At 40.1% G+C, this 18,025-nt stretch overlaps 1 protein-coding gene across 1 annotated transcript; it reads left to right on the top strand.

Annotated features, from left to right (window-relative positions):
* Positions 1 to 723: 723 nt before the first annotated feature.
* Positions 724 to 17,461, top strand: CEP152 (centrosomal protein 152). Its single transcript, XM_042876085.1, has 22 exons — positions 724 to 796; positions 1,349 to 1,471; positions 2,086 to 2,186; positions 2,691 to 2,757; positions 2,962 to 3,306; positions 3,779 to 3,950; positions 4,270 to 4,410; positions 4,519 to 4,658; positions 4,932 to 5,132; positions 7,413 to 7,560; positions 8,975 to 9,066; positions 9,749 to 9,912; positions 10,840 to 11,047; positions 12,464 to 12,577; positions 12,713 to 12,843; positions 13,013 to 13,141; positions 13,284 to 13,419; positions 13,675 to 13,854; positions 14,455 to 14,727; positions 15,173 to 15,241; positions 15,588 to 16,238; positions 17,225 to 17,461. Exons 2-22 carry the CDS (start codon positions 1,385 to 1,387, stop codon positions 17,459 to 17,461), a joined length of 3,786 nt encoding a protein of 1,261 aa, XP_042732019.1. The 5' UTR covers positions 724 to 796; positions 1,349 to 1,384.
* The last annotated feature ends 564 nt before the right edge of the window (positions 17,462 to 18,025 follow it).

Below are 18,025 nucleotides of genomic sequence, written 5' to 3'. Positions count from 1 at the left end.
AGAAACTTGTTTTTTTTAGATAGATTGTGGCCAGGCCCGGAGGCTGTGTGACTCCATGTGACACAGCCCCCTGAGCGCAGCCACTTTTTGGCTGTGCCCCTCCAGGGTTTCAGGTGACAATGCGGACATCTTGTGCCATTGCCACCTTGCCAGCACAGCACGGCGAAGGGAACAAAGGGTCAGCATGTGGCAGCTGTGTGACGAGTGGGGTGACAGCAAAACACGCCCTACGGTGAGAAATGCTTATGCTCTGCCGCCAGCTCGCACCATGACGTGGTCGCCATCATGGAACGTCGCGCCGTCGGGCTGTGACGTCACGAGGGCACCGCTCTGATGACGCCACCGCGCTGTTGCCGGGCAACGGCCACGTCCCGCTGCTAAATGGCGCCGCTGCCCGCCCGCTTGCCCGCCTGCCGTGCGCGCGCACTCCCCCATCTCCGGAAAAAGCCCGCCCCTCCGCAAACAGGCCGCAGCCAATTGGTCGGTCGCTTAGCCAATCAGCGCGCCAGACCCTTTCCCGCGGCCACGCGCGCCTGCTTTCAAACAATCAGACCGGCGGGTCTGCAGCGCAGCCGAGCACGGCTGGGGCGGGGCGGGGCGGGGCGGGGCGAGGCGGGGCGCGGAGGCCGCTCGTCTCTTCCTGCGCCGCGATCCGGCGCTGCTCCGGCTGCTGGTTGGCGCGCGCGGCTGTCTGTCAGAGCGGCGGGCGCACGTTCGGTTGTCATGCGGAAAAGCGGCGGGGCCGCTGTCGTTGTGTCGGAGGGGAGGCGGACGGTCGTCTCTCCCCGCGCCTCAGGTGAGTGGCGGCGGCCGGGTCCGCTGTTCGGCCTCTTTCGCTTCTCCCGGAGGCCGGCAGGGAGGCTCTTCCCGCTGCGCGTGGCTGCGGGGCGCCGGCGCCGCGCTGAGGGAGAGCCGGGCCTCGGGATGAGGCCGGCCTGCGGGGCGGAACAGCGCCTCGGGGCCCGAGCCACTGCGGAGTGATGCTGAGGTTGTTGGGTCTCGCCGCGAAGCGCTTTCACCTGGAGCCAGCCTTCGCCGAGCTGTAGTGTGCTTCTGCTTGGAGCAGAGCGCGATCCGTGCCTAGGAATAAGCGAAGCAAGAGTATCTTAATTATAGTAACTTCGTGATAAAAGCGCTCGGGTTCAAATTAAACTATTTAATTGGCTTTAAATAGTGAATTCTTTGAAATAAGTGTCGCTCATACTGGAAAACAAATTCAAGTGAATGATACATCTAACATGCAGTGTAACTTTCAGAAAGACATTTGTTTGGCTCCTTAATTCAGGAGCTTTTTGGGATATATTTATTTCCTTTTCATCACGTGTGATACTTTCCTGTTTTGTGATAGGTTTCCCTGGGTACTGGAAAATACTGTTAGAGCACAATGTCCCTCGACTTTGATAGTGGGGCTCTGCAGACTCAGCATGAAGATGAAGACTATGACCAAGAGGACTATGCGAGAGAGCAAGAGGTTAGAAAAAAGTTAATCTGAAGGCTTGTGTAACTAGTATCCCACCGTTTATTGTCCTTTTTATTAATTTACGTTTTACTCTTATAAAGAGAACGTAGAACAGCGTGGGCTGTGTTTTGCAAGAGTGATGTAAAAATTGAAGAGATAAGAAGATGATGCACCTAATGAGCTCTGTAATGTTATGTGTAGAGGCTGGAAGGCCTTGATCATCTCTTGCCCAGGCAGTAGATAGGATGCTAAAAGCTGCTGTCACCTCCTTTTTGCATTGTTCATAGCTTTTTCATGCATTGTAATTACTTGGCAACAGCTGTAATCTGATAATCTAAGAAAAGAAATGAAGAACCACTTCCTCATTCCTTATTCGCCACATCTACATGGTGGCCTTTCACTTATCTCTTGTTAGGAAAAGTCTGCACCAAAAAATTTGCTAGAAAGATCACTAGGTTAATCAGTAGTCTGTGAAGCCTTGTGGGGTGTAAGTCTGTGAATTCCTGTGCTGTGAACGAGTGACTTCTTTTCAATGAAGGAAAAAAACCAGGATTTTGTGCTAGCAGCTTATTTAATATATGTCTGCCAAATTTTAGTTGAATGTGTGTTGGTTTGTTCTGTTTCAGTTGCAACAGCTGTTGACAGACCTTCCCCATGATATGCTGGACGACAGTGGAGACCAGCTCTCCAGCTATTCGGACTCTAGCATTCATGAGACTGAGGAGCAGTAAGGCTTTTTGTACTACATTTTTTTAATTATTTTTTAAGTTGTGCTTTTGAGAATAGAACCAAATCTCGGCTGATCGTAGAATCCTTAGAGATGGAAAGGCCCTTTAAAAATCATCTGCAACTGTCCTACAATGAATGGGGGCATGCACAGCTAGATCAGTTTGGTCTCAAAAAGCCTCCAGGGATGGGACATCCACCACATCTACAGCCAACCTGTTCCAGTGCCTCACCAGTCTCACTGTAAAAGACTTTTTCCTTATATCCAACGTTAATCTACCCTCTTTGAACTTGAAGCTATTTCCACTTGTTCTATCACCATACACCCTACTAAAGGAGGTGTATGGAAAGCAATTTAAGTAAAAGACCTGCTGTACTGCAGTATGGTTGGGGCACCACTTAATTTAATGAAGTGAGCTTTTGTTGTTGTTGTGTTCGTGTTTCTTTTCTTTCTTTTTTTTTTTTTTTTTTAAGCACCATAACTAAGCTTTTTGTCTTTTTCTAGGTCACAGGAAGCTCGAAAGCCAGATGGAAGGTGGAATGATCATCTATTGATAACTGATGCTCAAAATGTAAGTTTGTGTAAACTGTGATATAATGAATAGAGACTACTTGTGGATGATTACATACTAAATATTCTTTAAATTCACTAGAGAAGTAGTTCTACCATAGGCAGCATGCTCTGCTTTTCATTTGAAATAGTTCTCCCTTGAGAGTTGGTAAGAAAAAATTTGAGTTTTCAGAGAGCAAATGTTAATTCTCTTATTCATTTATAGGGTTATGAGCAAGGACAAAATCTGTACCCTGACCAATTCTTGTGTGACCAGCAAAATGACCATGTTGAAAAACATGCCAAGAATTGGAATGGCTTGCATAACAGTGATCAGATGAAACATTTATACGATGTGAAAGAAGATTACTCTGGACAGAACAGTCAAGAAGATGCAGATGATGTCTATCTTGATAGAGATGGATTTAATGCTCCAGGTTGCTACCAGCAGAGCAATTTATATCATCTTCCTGAGAACTTCAGACCATACACTAATGGCCATAATCCAGAATTTAACAGTCAACAGAATCAAATAATAAACTTTCCCGATGCTCCAAAGGAACATCTTAAGGTATTTTAGAAGCTGATGTATTTTTCTGACTTGGTGAAAATTTTCATAGGCTTTAGCTGCTGATAGTAATATTTCCAGATGCTTTTAATCTGTTATTATCAGTTGAAACAATGATATAAGGTTTCTGTAATCAATTTTGCATATTAAAACAGGAAAGTGTTAAACATCAGAGTTTTTATATATCCACATTACAATTTTTTCCTCGTTGTTGGCTAGCCAGAAATCCATGAGGAGGAATGAATGCGGTGCACTGAAGCATGTGTTTACTCAGTTGAAACTGAAGGCTCAAGCAGAAGCCTCTGTTACGGTTTCTATCACCGTTGAATGATATCCTGTATAGGATTCTGTAAATGAGAAGAGGAGATACTAAACCTCCTCTTGATATCAACCAGTAAAACAAAAAGGAAAATTATTTTAATTGAGGAATCTACATTTGTAGCTCTCATTTCTTTATTCTTATATATTGTCACAGCAGCCGTTTGTTACATCTGAAGTTGTTAGTGGCCAGTCAGCAGAATCTTACAAAGTGATGTATAAACCTTACCAAAATGACGTTCATAAAAAAATTCCAGTAACCCAAGAAGGAATGAGAAGAAACGAAGTGTATGAAGATTTGCAGCATGAGTTCTCAGGCAATGAAGAAAGTAAGCAGTTTTTATGTAGACTTGAAACAGAATTGAGGCTTGTGTTAAAAGTCCGCTGGAAATCAACAGCAGGTTATACATATCAGATGTTTATGATCAACATGTTTTATTTTGCTCTGAGCAATGGAGTTCAAAACCAACAGAGCTATTTGAGTAATGTGACTTAAACATGGATAGAAAATAATGCACTTCTCTGAACTAACAATGGATTTGGCTCTTTATGGAAAAGCTATATATTGTGTCAAGAATTGCTTATGATCCCAACCTGTTTAATTGACTGCACTAACTTGTCGGTACGCTCTGTTTGAAATTCTGGCAGATTCTTCAGAGAATATGCAGATTCTTCAACTTAAAGCTCTAAATAAAGCACGAGAGAGACGAGTGGAAGAACTTAATGAAAAGCTAGAAAAGAGTGCACAGCAGATTAGGTATCTGAGCCATCAGCTTTCAATGGTCACAGGTAAAATATTGTACTGATATCAGATTTTAGATTTTATCCATATCTAACAACTTGTTTGTTCTGATGCTTTGACTTAGTATCACGCAATTATTGTTCTTCTCTCTCAAGGTGAAAAGGATGGTTTGGCTGTTAGTCTTCATGAATCTCAAAAACTCTATCAGAATGGAAAAGAACGGGAAGTGTACCTTGAAGGCCAAATAAAGGCACTTGAAACTCAAATTCAGACTCTTACTACCAATGAGGAGCAGGTACTGTACACATTATTAAACTGTTCATTGTGAAAGATCTTTACAGAATATTTGCAGTGCAGTCACATTAAAAGTAAGTGCCAGTCTCCTGGCACGCAGTGCGTGATGATTGCAGGTGAACCAATGGGGTGTATTGGTGGAAAAATAGTTTGTATTCAAATCCAGGCAGCAACAAGAATTTTAGCAACTCTTGCACAAAAGAACTGAATTGACACACAGAATATTGGAGCAAAGGTAAAATGTTTGTGAGCTACTCTAATACTATTCCTACAGATATTGAAGCAATCCAGGGTGGCAGAAGTAGCCATGGAAAGCATGCAGAAGCAGCTGTTAGAACTTCAGCGATCAGACACTCTTCAGCGAGCCAGAGAACAGCACGATGCTGTTGTTACAGCACTCAAGCAGAAGCACGAGAAGCAAGTACTATCATTAGAGCAGAAACTTGATACTACAAAATCTGCACTACAAGAGCAGGTGAGAAATTATTATAGGGTACTGAGTACTCTTCTGAATGCTCTGGACTTATAATATGAAGAGCTCCATATGGAAGGTATTAGCTAAAGAGGAAGAAAATACTGTGCAAGTCTCAGTGTTATGAAGCCTGTGTGATCTGTGTTTATAAACATCACTGAACAGTTAGAAGTTATAATGGCCTATATAACAGATGCAAAGAAGGTTGCTTTACCAGAGGAGGCAAGAGTTCATTGTCTTAATGTCCCTCCTGAACGTTATTCCTATGCATAGTCTTTTCTTGAGTTGAGTACCTGGGAAATCTGGGAAAGAGAAGCACTACTTAGACTGGGTTTTATAATCATGCAACATGTGGTTATCTGATACACAGTAACAGTCTGTCATGCCATGAAATGCGCACGTTGCTCTGAAAGTAATGTCTCCTGCTTATTTCCATAGAAACTACAGCAGATACAAAGAGCACAACAACACTTTGATAGAGCACATTCTCAGCTATCAAATGCTATTTTTCAACACAGTTACCACCATTAGCTATGCATTTTTGCAGGTGATGAACTGCCTGCAAATACATGTTGTGCTTGTAAAAATCTGTTCCAATGAAGGTGACTCACTGTTTCACAGATGCTATGATGGCATCATTGCTAGGAAAATGTTACTCACGTAGTCCTTCATTGGCCTGACCATATGGAAGCTGGAAAGTGCCAAGCCCAGATTATGCGGTGAGTGTGGTAGGACAGTGTAGCCAAGATTGGCAATGTGCTCAACCAACTTCAAACTTGAATGGGCCCTCCTGTTATCATGTTGCAAGGGAAAGTTTTTCTTCTTTTTCCTCTGTGTGGCTCCAGCTTGAAGGCTTCAGCTTACTCAGTGCTATGATTTTTGATCTGATTTGGTGCTTTGTCCAGATTCTGAGAAATCCAGAATGATTACCCTTTTCCTATCCCAAAAGAGAGTGTGTATTACTTAACCTGCTAAGTGCTGCAACTCAGACCTTTTCTTTGATGGGGAATTCAGATCTCCCCCAGCCATGGACTGCTGTTTTGAGTCTAGCTTGCAGTGGTGACACCATGTATGTATCATCACTGGTAATGATGTCACCTTCAGCTTCATATTGATTCAGTAGGTCTTGACAAACTTGCATATTGTGTTTTTTTTTTTTTACTGTTCCTGTGTGAGCATTCACAGGACCTTCCTGGCACAAACTGCAGTATTCTAATGTTGCCACCTTTGATTCCAGGGCATTTGTTCACTTCTGTTTACAGTTCCCTGGTTGTAAACTACTGTCTTCTGCTGATGATCTGATGGAGATATCCTTGTTTTGTGATGTGACAGCTACACGTGGCCATCCAGATCATGGCTTGTCTTTCATGTCACTGTTGCTACTGCTGAAATGCAGCACTCACTGATCTCACATCCACTGTTTGTTCTCCATAAATGTTAAGCCAGTGTCAGTGGATGTCATTGGCTGTGATTTTTTTATTTTATTTTATTTTTTTCCTACATGGAGAAACTCAGTGACACACCTTTGCTTTGTATGTTCTTCCACATCAGATGCCATTTTGCCATGCTGCCCCTCAGCTGCCATCTGTCACATGATAACAAAATGTAATGGAATACTGGCAGGGAGTTTCAACCTCAGCTGCCATATCACCAACATCTGCCTCTGCTGTAAGCCAGCATAATAAAATAGGTATTACTGCCCTTGTGTATTCAAACAATGCACTCTAGTCGGACACTGATAAGTTGTCTTCTTTCATATAAAGAAAATAGAATTAAAGAACTTTCATTCTATGCCTGTAGTTTTGAATCTTAACATAAAAATGCATGAAAATGGGCTGTGCATTTGGAAAGTTAACTATCTTATTTTGCATAAGAGAAAGCACTGCTTATAGTGAGCTCTGGTTTTAAAAAAAGATAAGTTGAAAGGAGGTACTATACCTCATCTTTACACCTAACTAAGTGTTGCCATATGGAGGACTTCCTATCACATGAAAAACTACATTTCTTGTTTTACACTGCAATGAAACTTACTGGCTTGGCTTAAGCTCTGTTGACTTAAGCTTGGGCTGAGAACTAAGTACATGTCACTAATCACAGGACCTATCTGACGTGCTAAGAACACACTGCTCTAGGAAGCACAGGACAGTTTGCATCCATGTTTGTTCTTACATGGTTATGCTTACTGTTTCTTTGTGGAAACTCAGTTGCTCTGAGAGGTCACTTGTCACTTATTTTGGATGGTTCAGTGTTTGTTGCATGAATAAAAACAATTCTTCTTCCTAGAAAGAGCTTTGCCAAAATCTAGGAGAGCGTGTTAAGGAACTTGAAAAAATGCTGGAAGAAACCAAATGTGAAAAAACTGAAATAATAAATCGATTGACAAGAAGTCTTGAGGAAAGCCAGAAGCAGTGTGCAAACTTACTGCAAACAGGTCAGTCTTTTCCTCACACCGTATCTTCCCGTACAGAAACAACTAAAGCATGCCGTTGCAAGTCGGTGCTCAACATCAAGCTGAATGTATAGTGGACTACTAAACAAATGTTATGCTACCACAGATGCTTTCTTCATTTAAAAGTATTTTAAGAATACTTTAGTGTTATCTGACGTGAATTGGTCAATAGTAGCTGATCTGTCAGCATGTGCCTGGCAATTTCAGCCTTTACATGCTTAGTACCTTGTACTGTCAAGCACGTTTAAAACATATCCACTATTAAATCAGTGGAAGCTTGGGTAGATGTTATTTTGTGCTGTTAAAATCTATTTATTCATTTTTCTTACGTGCCTTTTCAAGTTTCATTTGGCATAAATGTCTATTCACAAATTCTGTAGTTGAAATAAATAAAAGCTGGTGTAAAAAAAAATAGTAGTTGCAGAACTGAAGCTTTTAATTCTTGGGAAGTTTCAGCATGAGCAGCCACGCTCAAGGTTTTCACTAGTTAGGTCTTTATGAAGCAGAGCTTTACTGTTGTACAATAAAAAACTCAGTATGAATTGCTATGCTAAATGCAAATGTTTAAGAAGTTTTCTTGCAGCTGGAGACTGCTTCTGGACAATTTCTATCAGTAGGAACAGTGTATAGAATTTTCTGCTCCTTATGTGTATGTCTTGTGGCTCCCATTAGATATGGAATTGTTTTAATAGTTGTTTGCTTTCTAGGAAAGGACAGCATAACTTACTGAAATGCCTTTCTTACCAGATCCTGGATTTAAGTGTATGTTCTGCTTGAGAACTGTGGTAATCTGGAAGAAAAGTCTGTCCAGAGAGAGCATGGTGGTGAGGATGGAGGAGGAGAAAAAACCTATTAGCTGTGTATAATGTAGAAACTATATAAACGATTTTTAAGAGTTTAACTGCCAGCTGGAACACCATCATGACTTTTTCCTCCATGCCTTATTCATCAAAAGCCTTACACCAATAATAAATTGGCAAACTCTTAGAACAAAATTCCTTATCTCTGGAGGAGCCAAAAGTTTTCCAACGCTGTCCTGTTCCTGCTCACTTTGCACAGTTTTGTGTGTGTTTTTTTTTTTTTTTTTAAATTCTAATGAGCTGCACAGAAAGCAAACCTTTGGCACATCTTGCTTCTCATGGTATTTGTTTTACAGCTACAATAAAAATTGAAAAAATTAAGTCAGCGTAGTTCCCAAAGTTGAATTCAAATTGTCACTTAAATTGGAGATCAGTAGTAGCCCAAGTTCACCTGTTTGGTGCAGTGAGTATTCTTGCCGTTGTTCTTTGTGGGGTTTTTTTTGTTTGTGTTTTGTTTTATTTAGATCATATGGTCTTTCTTTCATATTTATGCTTTGCTGTTTTTCTGTTTGTTTTTCTTTTCTTCCCTGCAATAGGCTCCATACAGGAGGCAAATCAGTTACGGTTTCAGTTGCAACAAGCTCAGTCTGCGCACATGATAAGCAATAACCTGAACAAGGCTCTGCAGGTTAATTTCTTTTATTAAATATTTCACATTTAATTAGGTTTTGATTTTAGAGGGGTGAGCATTGTAGCTGACAGGCTGGTGGTTTCGTGCATGTACCTGTGTGTATGTAGGTACAAGTCTGACATCGTGCGTCTGAACCGCTCGTGGAAAAGGAAGCACATAAATTCAGTGTGTTGGGAATGTCATAAGTTGGCCTGTAGGGAAGATTGTGGGTTTTATTTTCTGAAATTTTTTGATGTGCCATCAAGGAGAAATACTAAGGAGTCCTCTTAAATACCACTGGGCGTCTGTGTTTCCAGTTCAGTAAGTGATCTCTTTAGATCTATCATCTTAAAGCAAGGAACCCTAACAGGTACTAGAGTATGAACTGTGTATGCTCTTTGTATGGTAAAATGAACAACAGGGCGTCACAAGGAAAGAAGTAGTAATATTTAATTTCATGTATGAACCGTAAGATCAATAGAATGTACTGAGCAACAGAAAATATTAATTTGTAGTTGTTGTATGTTATGCTTTGCTATCAAAATGATTGGTGTTAAAAAAAAAATAGAACGCTCAAGAAAATACAACTGGTGTATAGAAAGAATAACTCCATGTATTTGTTTTCTTTGTAAGAATCATAGTCTTGATACATTTACTTAGAGTTTCTCTGCTCTATTATTTTTTCGTCTGTTCTTTTAAGGATGAACTAATGGAACTGAAGGAAGAAATAACTTTGTATGAATCTGCTGCCAAACTTGGAGTATTTTTGAGTGATGCAGGTGGAGAGCTGCAAGCGAACCTCAGTGATTCCTGTGTAGATTTGGGGATTAAAAAAGTCACCATGAATAACTCAAGGTTCTGCAGGTACTGAGTAATTCTTATTGAAAAAAAAAATCTGAAATCTTCCATAACTTACACAAGCAATGTGTAAATTCAATTTTTTACTTCCTATTTTTATTTGTGATAGATACTGCTTGTATCCCCAGGTAACTGGGGAAATAGGAATTTGAATTCAAAGTGTATGTTGAATGCCTCATCATTGCTTAATGCATACATAGATTTCATAAGGACTACGTTATTGTTCCTTGAGTGTGATTCCTTTTGGTGTTTCTGGAGTGATTCTTTTTTTTTGTTAATCAATTGCCATGAGAGTTCAGCAGAAAGCGTTTAACATGTGCAACAAAGTAAGGAGTGTTTTCACTTGTGATGCTTAAGAAGCAGTCTGTTGCATGGCATGGGAGACTGGCCTTGTGTTCTTCAGGACTTGAACTCTGCTTCTTTAAATCTTCTTGTAAAATCTGAAATCTGTCGTAGGGAATGTAGCAATATACTTGAGTAACTGATCTGCATACGGAGTGCCACTGAATTTCTCGACAACAGGCAGACATATCTTTAAAAAGTGGAAAAATTCTGTTTTCCTGCTTGCATTATGCTCGCTGATAGCTATTTTACCAATTGTATGGATTGTGTGCATGGTTTTGCTCAAAGATTCCATGTGACTACTTATGCTCATGCTTTCTCTATAGCAAGTCATCCTGAAGTACTTTGTGTCATGTGAGAATGGATCTTCTGGGAGAAACAGCAGAATGAAGGTGTTTTGTGTACGTTAATTGCAGCTTAATGAAAAAGCATGAGGCTTTTGTGTTCATGTTCTTACATCCTTTTTGCTCTTATCCCTTAGAGCTGAACTTCTGTATTTGTGGTAGTATCATTTGCTCTTCTTGCTAAGACTGACTTCTGGATAAGTGTTTTGTCTTCTGAATACTGAACTGGTTATGTTCTCCCTAATAGTATAATACAGAACAGAGACATGGATAAAGAGCTCTCTAAAGATGAAATTATTGTAGAATTAAAAGCTGAACTGGAACGCTTATTGAGCAGTAATAAAATGAAGAGAAACCAGGTTACTCAATTACAAAATGATCTTAAAGATTGCCAGAAGAAGTTAGAAGAATTCAAGCAGTTGTTGAAAGCAGAAAAAGCATCAAAAGATTTGGAGGTTTGTTCTTTCACATATTTTTCAAGTGCTTGTAATTTGTACTGTGGTTTAATAAATCAAAGCAACATTAAAATTTCTTATGAAATCGAGACAAAAAAAAATAATGAAAGTTATGTAGCAATTCATAGTAATTAAGTAGATCTGCCTTTGATCTTAAGGGAAATATTGTTGTTTTGGTGATACCTTGTTTTGTATCTGTGGTGAGAAAGAAAGAAACTGAGTAGCATAACTTGGGCAGAATATGTCTTTTTAAGTGAGTTCTGATACAATAATTTACTTGCCTGATAGTGGTGGTATAATTGATGGGATGTCAAACAAATTGTTTTCTCATAGCATTCGCTCTCTAATTTGATCAGTCCTTTCATGGGCTGCATAAAAGGAGGCACGGCCAGCAGGCTGAGGAAAGGTGATTGTTCCCAATCTACTTTACAGAATCACCTGGGTTGGAAGGGACCTCAAGGATCATGTAGTTCCAACCCCCCTGCCTAGCAGGGCCACCAAACATACGCATTGTACACATTACCATTGTAAGTCCCCACCTTCAGTGTTGCATCCAGCTCTGGGACCTGGAGCACAAGAAAGGCATAGACCTGTTAGAGTGGGCCACAGAAGTGTTCAGAGCTGGAGGACTTGTGTCTAGAGCTTCTCTTTAAAAAAAGGCTGAGAGAGCTGGGGTTAAGTCTAGAGAAAGGAAGGCTCCAAGGAGACTTTGTTGCAGCCTCTCAGTACGTAAGTGTTGCATATAAGAAAGGTGAAGAGATTTTTGCAAGGACACCTAGTGATGGGATAACGGATAATGTTTTGAGTTGAGAAAATAATAGATTTAAGTTACATATAAGGAAAAAGATTCTTTGCTTTATGATGGTTGCAAGGCACTGGAACAAGTTGCTCAAAAGTTGGGGGTGCCTTGTTGCTGGAAGTGTTCAAGGTCAGGTTAGATGGGGCTGATTTTGTGGGAAGTATCCTTGTCTATGGCAGGGATTGGACTAGATCTTTAAAGGCCCTTTCCAACTCAGACAAATCTGTGATCCATGAAAAATCTCTTTAATGTTGTGTGTCTCTTGACCACGTGATTAACTTCAAATTGTGATGTGATTGGAGTTGTAACATGCACTTTTGTAATCCGTGTGTTCTGACCTGGATGTGGGACAGAAATATAGTTTGCTTCAGGGGTGTAGTCTCTCAGCTGGATAACAGCAGTCAGCTAACAAACAGTGTCGAGTACCTACTTTTAGGAATAGCATTATGAAATTTCTAAAGAGTAACAGTGATACCGTTATTGCACTGCTGTACTGTCCTTGCTTGGTTTTGCTTTCTGTAAGTAAAATACAGTTGTAACTCTGTAATTCTTTTTAAGGAATCTGTTTCTAGAGTGTGCGTACCTTTGAAAGTTATCATCTTAATTTTATTTTTTAGCCAGTGACAAATCAAAACGATGCTTTGGTGGCCAGTCTGTTAGATTCTGATAATCTTAAGGAAGAAGTTTTGAGACTCAGAAAGGCAAATGAAACTTTGCTTAGAGAAGTTCAGGTGAGAAAAAAATGCTTTGCATTCCTATTAAAAAACAAACAAAAAAAACCCCAACCAACAACAACAACAAAAAAAAACCCAAAACCTGCAATTATGCCTTAAAACTCACCTGCTACTTGACTCCTTTTTGTGCAGAGCCATGCTTTGACTATTGAAGAACTGAAAGAAAACGAGGAAAAACTGAAAAGCTCAAACCAGGATCTCTGCTGTCAGATGAGAAAGATGGTTCAAGAATTTGATGAGGATAAACAAGAAGCCATTGACAGGTTAAGTCCATTAACACTGTTTAGTTTCTTTTGTGAACTTTGATCCTGCGTGTGGTCGTGAGGAGAGTCTGCTTTGGAAATGTAGCTTCTTTGTTCTGAAACAAAAGCTGAACCCCATTTTGAAGAGGATTCCTCACATAGGCAGTGTTTTCCTTTCTTGAAATCATAGGTGTGAAAGAACATATCAGCAACACCATGAGGATACAAAAGCCCAGTTTGAGAAAGACATGATGCAGAGGTATGCTGCAGAAAAACAGCAGCTTATTCAAAGTTATGAAGAGACAGTCTCGCAGCTGAAGTAAGCATTTTCAGTTTTTTCAATGCTGTGAAACATTTGTGCTTCATGTCTGGCCCTTTGTGCTTTTTGAAATGCTCTTTCAAAGCAGTTATATCCTGTGAGTTTAAAAATGGATTGCTAATGTGTGATTTGTACTGTGAAGGGCTACCATAGAGGAGCTGAACAGAGAGATGACCACAGTGAAGGAATGTTACATAGCAGTGTGTGGTGAGAAGGACACCTTGGAAACTACTTTAAGACAAATGTTTGCACGTGAGCAGCAGATGAAAGAAGATAAGGTATTATTGCATCATATCATATTAAAGTATTTTTAAGATAAATCCACTATTGTGTATTCCAACTTTGTGAGGTTCAGGGCAGAGACTTGGTTTAAAATACAGTACTGGTAACTCTTCCTGCAGCTACTCCTTTTCATGTAGTTGTCCTTCCCCAAAATATTGGCTCCTAAAGACAGATCATTCACAGGTGAAGGCTTGCTTTAACTGTTTTATTTTGTTATTATTGTTATTAATTATTGGTGGTTTTCATCCTAGCTCAAGAAACAGCTTTTAGAAGAAAAAGAAGAATCACTTAGAATTCTGAGAAGTGAGCTTGAGGAGAGATACAGTAATTCTATTGCTGAAGCAAAGAGGCAGTGGCAGGAAGAAAAAGAAATGCAGATTGAGAAGGAAGTTGCATTTGCCAAAGTGCACTGGGAAAAGGAAGAAAAAGAGGTGAGAAGCTTGTACTGGGATTCCTGTCTTTTGTTGATTTAACTGGATGAATTTCTTTATTTTTTGGAGAAAGAGTATATGTATATGTGGTAGTCTTATGTGTTGCTCTTCTGGCATTTGAAGTGGTTGATGAGGAGCTGTTGTTTCAGAAGCCTCTGAAGTCAGTCGGTTTTACAGCTGATTGTGATCTTTGGAAAATTAGGCTTTATGAAGTAACACTGCAGCATGTAATCACAGCTGTAACATACTGGAGTTTTCTACCCTAATCTGAGGGTCAAAAGTTCAGCTTTCTGTTCTGTTGGGTTCAGTCCTCCTATGGAAGTCCGTTACACGTCTTTCCCCATGGAGGCTAGGTAGAAGAAGGAAGAAAAATAAACAACTCCTTCTGTACCAAATGCACAGTGGAGGTGTAATTTGGAGGGTGCAGGGGAAAGGGGGGGGATGAGGGGTCCAGCTAAGGTGCCCTTCTGAGGGTTTAGGTTTTGATGCTCTTCAGCAATGCTGTATTTGTTAAATACTATTGAAATTCTATTTATATGATGGGGAAGAATGTCTTAAATCTATCTGTCTACGCATATATGTTTTTTTTTTTTTTCTTAGAAGAAGGAAGACGTCATTGCGAAGATAGAAAGAGAGTGGCAAAGTAGGCTGGAAGAAGTTAAAAAAACTGTGTTTGAATGTAAGGACTGCAGCAGTCAAACAGATAGAGTAACATGTGTGAATGATGCTTCAACTGACGAGTTAGCAAGGATTGTTGAGGATCAGAAGCTGCAGATCCAGAAGGCTCTGAAAGAAAAAAAGGCCTCTGAAGAGGCCTTAAAAGAACTTGAAATAAAACTCGAAAGTAAATACCGTAAACGTCTTGCCAGCCAGGTAACAAATGACTGTCCTGTTTGCCTGGAGTTTGTGTAACTCTCAGGTGCCAATATGCTGAATGGGTCTAGTTGTATGTGCCACTGGGTCACTTCAAATTTTATTTTTTTTTTTTAGAAAATATGCTTTTCCTCTGATTTTTTTTCAAGCTCAGTAGTTGATACTTATTGTATTAGAAATAATAATTAGTATCATATAGCTTTTTCTCTATCTAATTTTTTATGTATCACTTGACCACAGCTGGTTGAGCTTTGCAGGAATTTTGAACATAACTAAGGAAAGCTAAATTTTGTTTACACCGTTTGAATGGACAGAAGTTTAATCCTCATCATTTTGGTATCTTCTTTTGCATCTGGAGATCCATTAGATGCAGCTGGTCTGATTGTATTACTTTCTTTAAACATAAGTAGTCCCAACTGAACTCTTGTTTTTAATCTTTTTATAGGTTGAGGCAGCTTTAACCCAAGCACATGCCAGGTCGCTGCAGGAATTAACAGACCTCAAAGAGTACAAGGTAAATCTAGAGACAGAACAAGAAAAGCAAAAAAGGGAACAGACAGAAACTGCAGGAAAGCTGGTAGCAGAAAATTAGTAGTTCTGAACAGGATTTCCAAATCTTGTATAGAATGGATGAATGCATGTATATAGGGAATCACTAAGGAATGATGTTTCTAGTATAGCACTGCCTTGATATTTTTTTCTTTTTTTGCATTAATAATGATGTTTTTATTAAAGGCTGTAGGAACTTTTCAGTGAACTATATATGTTCTGTATATTTTATATATGTGTGTGTGTAGCTATATAATATCTATATATGCCATATATATATTTATAATGACTCTATTTTACTTGTTAACTAGTTGGCTTTGGCTTTCTCTCCTGATGAAGAAAAATGGAAGAATGAGCATGAGAATCCAGAGAAATCTGGATCAATAGTTAGAGAACTTGAGGAAAAGGTAGTTTCTCTCAAGAAAGAATTAGAGCTAAAGGAAGAAGAAATCCCTGTGACTATCAAAGCAGCAGTGGCGAAAGCCCGTGCTCAGTGGAACAAAGAAAAGCAAGAAGAAATTGCACAAATACAAGAGCAAAATGAGAGAGACTACCGATCATTCTTAGATGACCACAGAAACAAGATTAAAGAGGTACTTGCAACAACAAAGGAGGATTTTGCAAAGCAGGTGAATGATCTCTCTGCTCAGAAGGAGGCAGAAATGAAGATGTTGCTGGACCAAAAGCAGCGAGACTGGGAGGCTCAGGAAACAAAAAGACTTCAGGATGAAATTAATCGGTACGAGGAGAAGACTCTGCTTGAGCTCGAGTGTTTGTTGAGAGAAGTCCATGAAGAGCTAGTTAAAAGCACCTGTAGTCAGCATTCCTGGGAGGAGAGGATTTCTGATGCTCCTGTTGAATTAAATCATCATTGCAAGGACAAACTGAAGGCATGCCTACAAAAGGCCTACAGAAGGACAGTTTACAAAATTCTGGAAAAGCATGAGCAAGAGTGGAAAGAGGTAATATTTCAGGGAATTGTAAATAATAGCTGGAGAAGAGATGTGAGAAAACAGATGGGTGATTCATAACCTTTTTCCCTCGCTATGTAAAATCCACCTGATCCAGAGAATTGGGGAATCCATCGTTTGCAGTCATTTGTAACAAGTTCTTTAGAACTCTGAGAGAGGGCTAAATCTATGGCCAGCAATTTAAGGGATATGATAAGGTATGGTTGTGAGACTCTCAGTGTTTGTAGTAGAATACAACCAGATTAGGAGTGTGATTTTTTTATTTATTTTTTTTAATGCCCACGTTGATCAGTTAAGGACATACATCCACACTCTTAAGTTAGGAGCATCTTAAAAAACTCATAGTGGTTTCTTAGGTTTATAGTACTGTGATTCAGGAATTTCCTTCTGTGTCAGAGCGGACAGGCAAATAAATGGAGGCATTCCTCTACAGTTCAGTGGAACCCACAACTGTACAGTAGCGATTGGATATCACATTTCTACTCATTAACTCATCTTCAGGGATGCAGTGGCATACTTTTGGCTAGTGTTTTTAACTGCCCTCGGGGAAAGTCAAGCTAATATAAACCAAATTTAAAAGTGTACATCTCACCTGATGCAGAATGTTCAGAGCCCTGTCTGTACTTTTTAGCTTCCTGAAAAGATATCCACTGCTATGCCTTCTGTAGACTCTTCAATATTCTGTTCTGACTCAACTGGTGTTCCAAAGTCAAACTCTGGGTGTTATCAGGTACTGCTATTGCAGGGAATTACACTTAGTAACCATTCTCTATGCAGGAGTACCTGTTTCCATCGCTATTCAAGCTGCTCTCTTCAGTTCTAGTTCAAGACTAATACAGCTGGGATGCAAGAATCAGAGCTAATACAGTCCTCTGGGTTGCTTGTTCATCTTCATCCTAGCTTTAATAAGTAGTATGTTGTGGAATGCATTGTTTGGCTCTTTGTTGGATTTTCAGACAGTGTTCTTTCAATTGCAGAAAAATGAAAAGGTACTGAATAATGCAAATAAAGAAGCCTGCTCCAGCATGCAAGGAGGTGATGGAGAAACTGGGAACATAGCAAGATCCCCTTTTTACAACATTGGACAGCAATCAGAAACACAAAGAAGGCTGAAGAGACGGCATAAAAGTGGGACAGATGGAGGTATTGAGTTTGTTTTCACTCTGACAGAGCTGAATGTTATCCAGTTAGGCTTGATAGGCTTGAACTTGTGAACATTTGGATGGTAGAGGGAGATACAGTTGGTCTGATAGTAAGGTTGTAGGCAGAGGAACAATTTCACCTTTGGTGCTTAAAAGTTTGTATGCAAGCCAGCGCTGAGCCTGGTGAGCAGGATGTGGAGCAAATGGTATCTTGGAGCAGGTAAGTATTAAGGCAGAGCTTTGAAGCCCAAAATCTAAGCTGTCAGGCAATACAAGGAATTATGCCTTTGCATCAAGGGCACTGTTGTGTCAGGAATGATTCTTCAGCTGGCAAGGTAGTTTCTCCAGTTCTCTTGAGGAAGGGTTTAGTTGCTGAGGAAATGTGAATCCCCTAGGTGATGCTTCTCTCCTCCTCCTCCCTGCTCCCATCTCCCTCCCAGCCCTTGAAACGTGCTGATGGTTGAGCACTGTAGCTTTCCCAAAGCTGTCCCTTGCAGCTCCCGGTCCTGCCATAGTGCGTAGCTGGGGAAGAACTTCATGGGAGGCACAGCAATGTCTCTGGGGCTTTCAGTTTATTTGAGTTGTTGTGCAACAAAAAACATAAAGGGAGAAAGCCCAAGAGAGTCCTTGGCTTTG

The sequence above is a fragment of the Lagopus leucura genome, unplaced genomic scaffold, assembly GCF_019238085.1.
Source record: "Lagopus leucura isolate 7727_CA_CO unplaced genomic scaffold, USGS_WTPT01 Super-Scaffold_100015, whole genome shotgun sequence".
Taxonomy (NCBI): domain Eukaryota; kingdom Metazoa; phylum Chordata; class Aves; order Galliformes; family Phasianidae; genus Lagopus; species Lagopus leucura.
The sequence above is the reverse complement of the archived record's forward strand: the minus strand, read 5'-3'. Positions and strand labels throughout refer to the sequence as shown.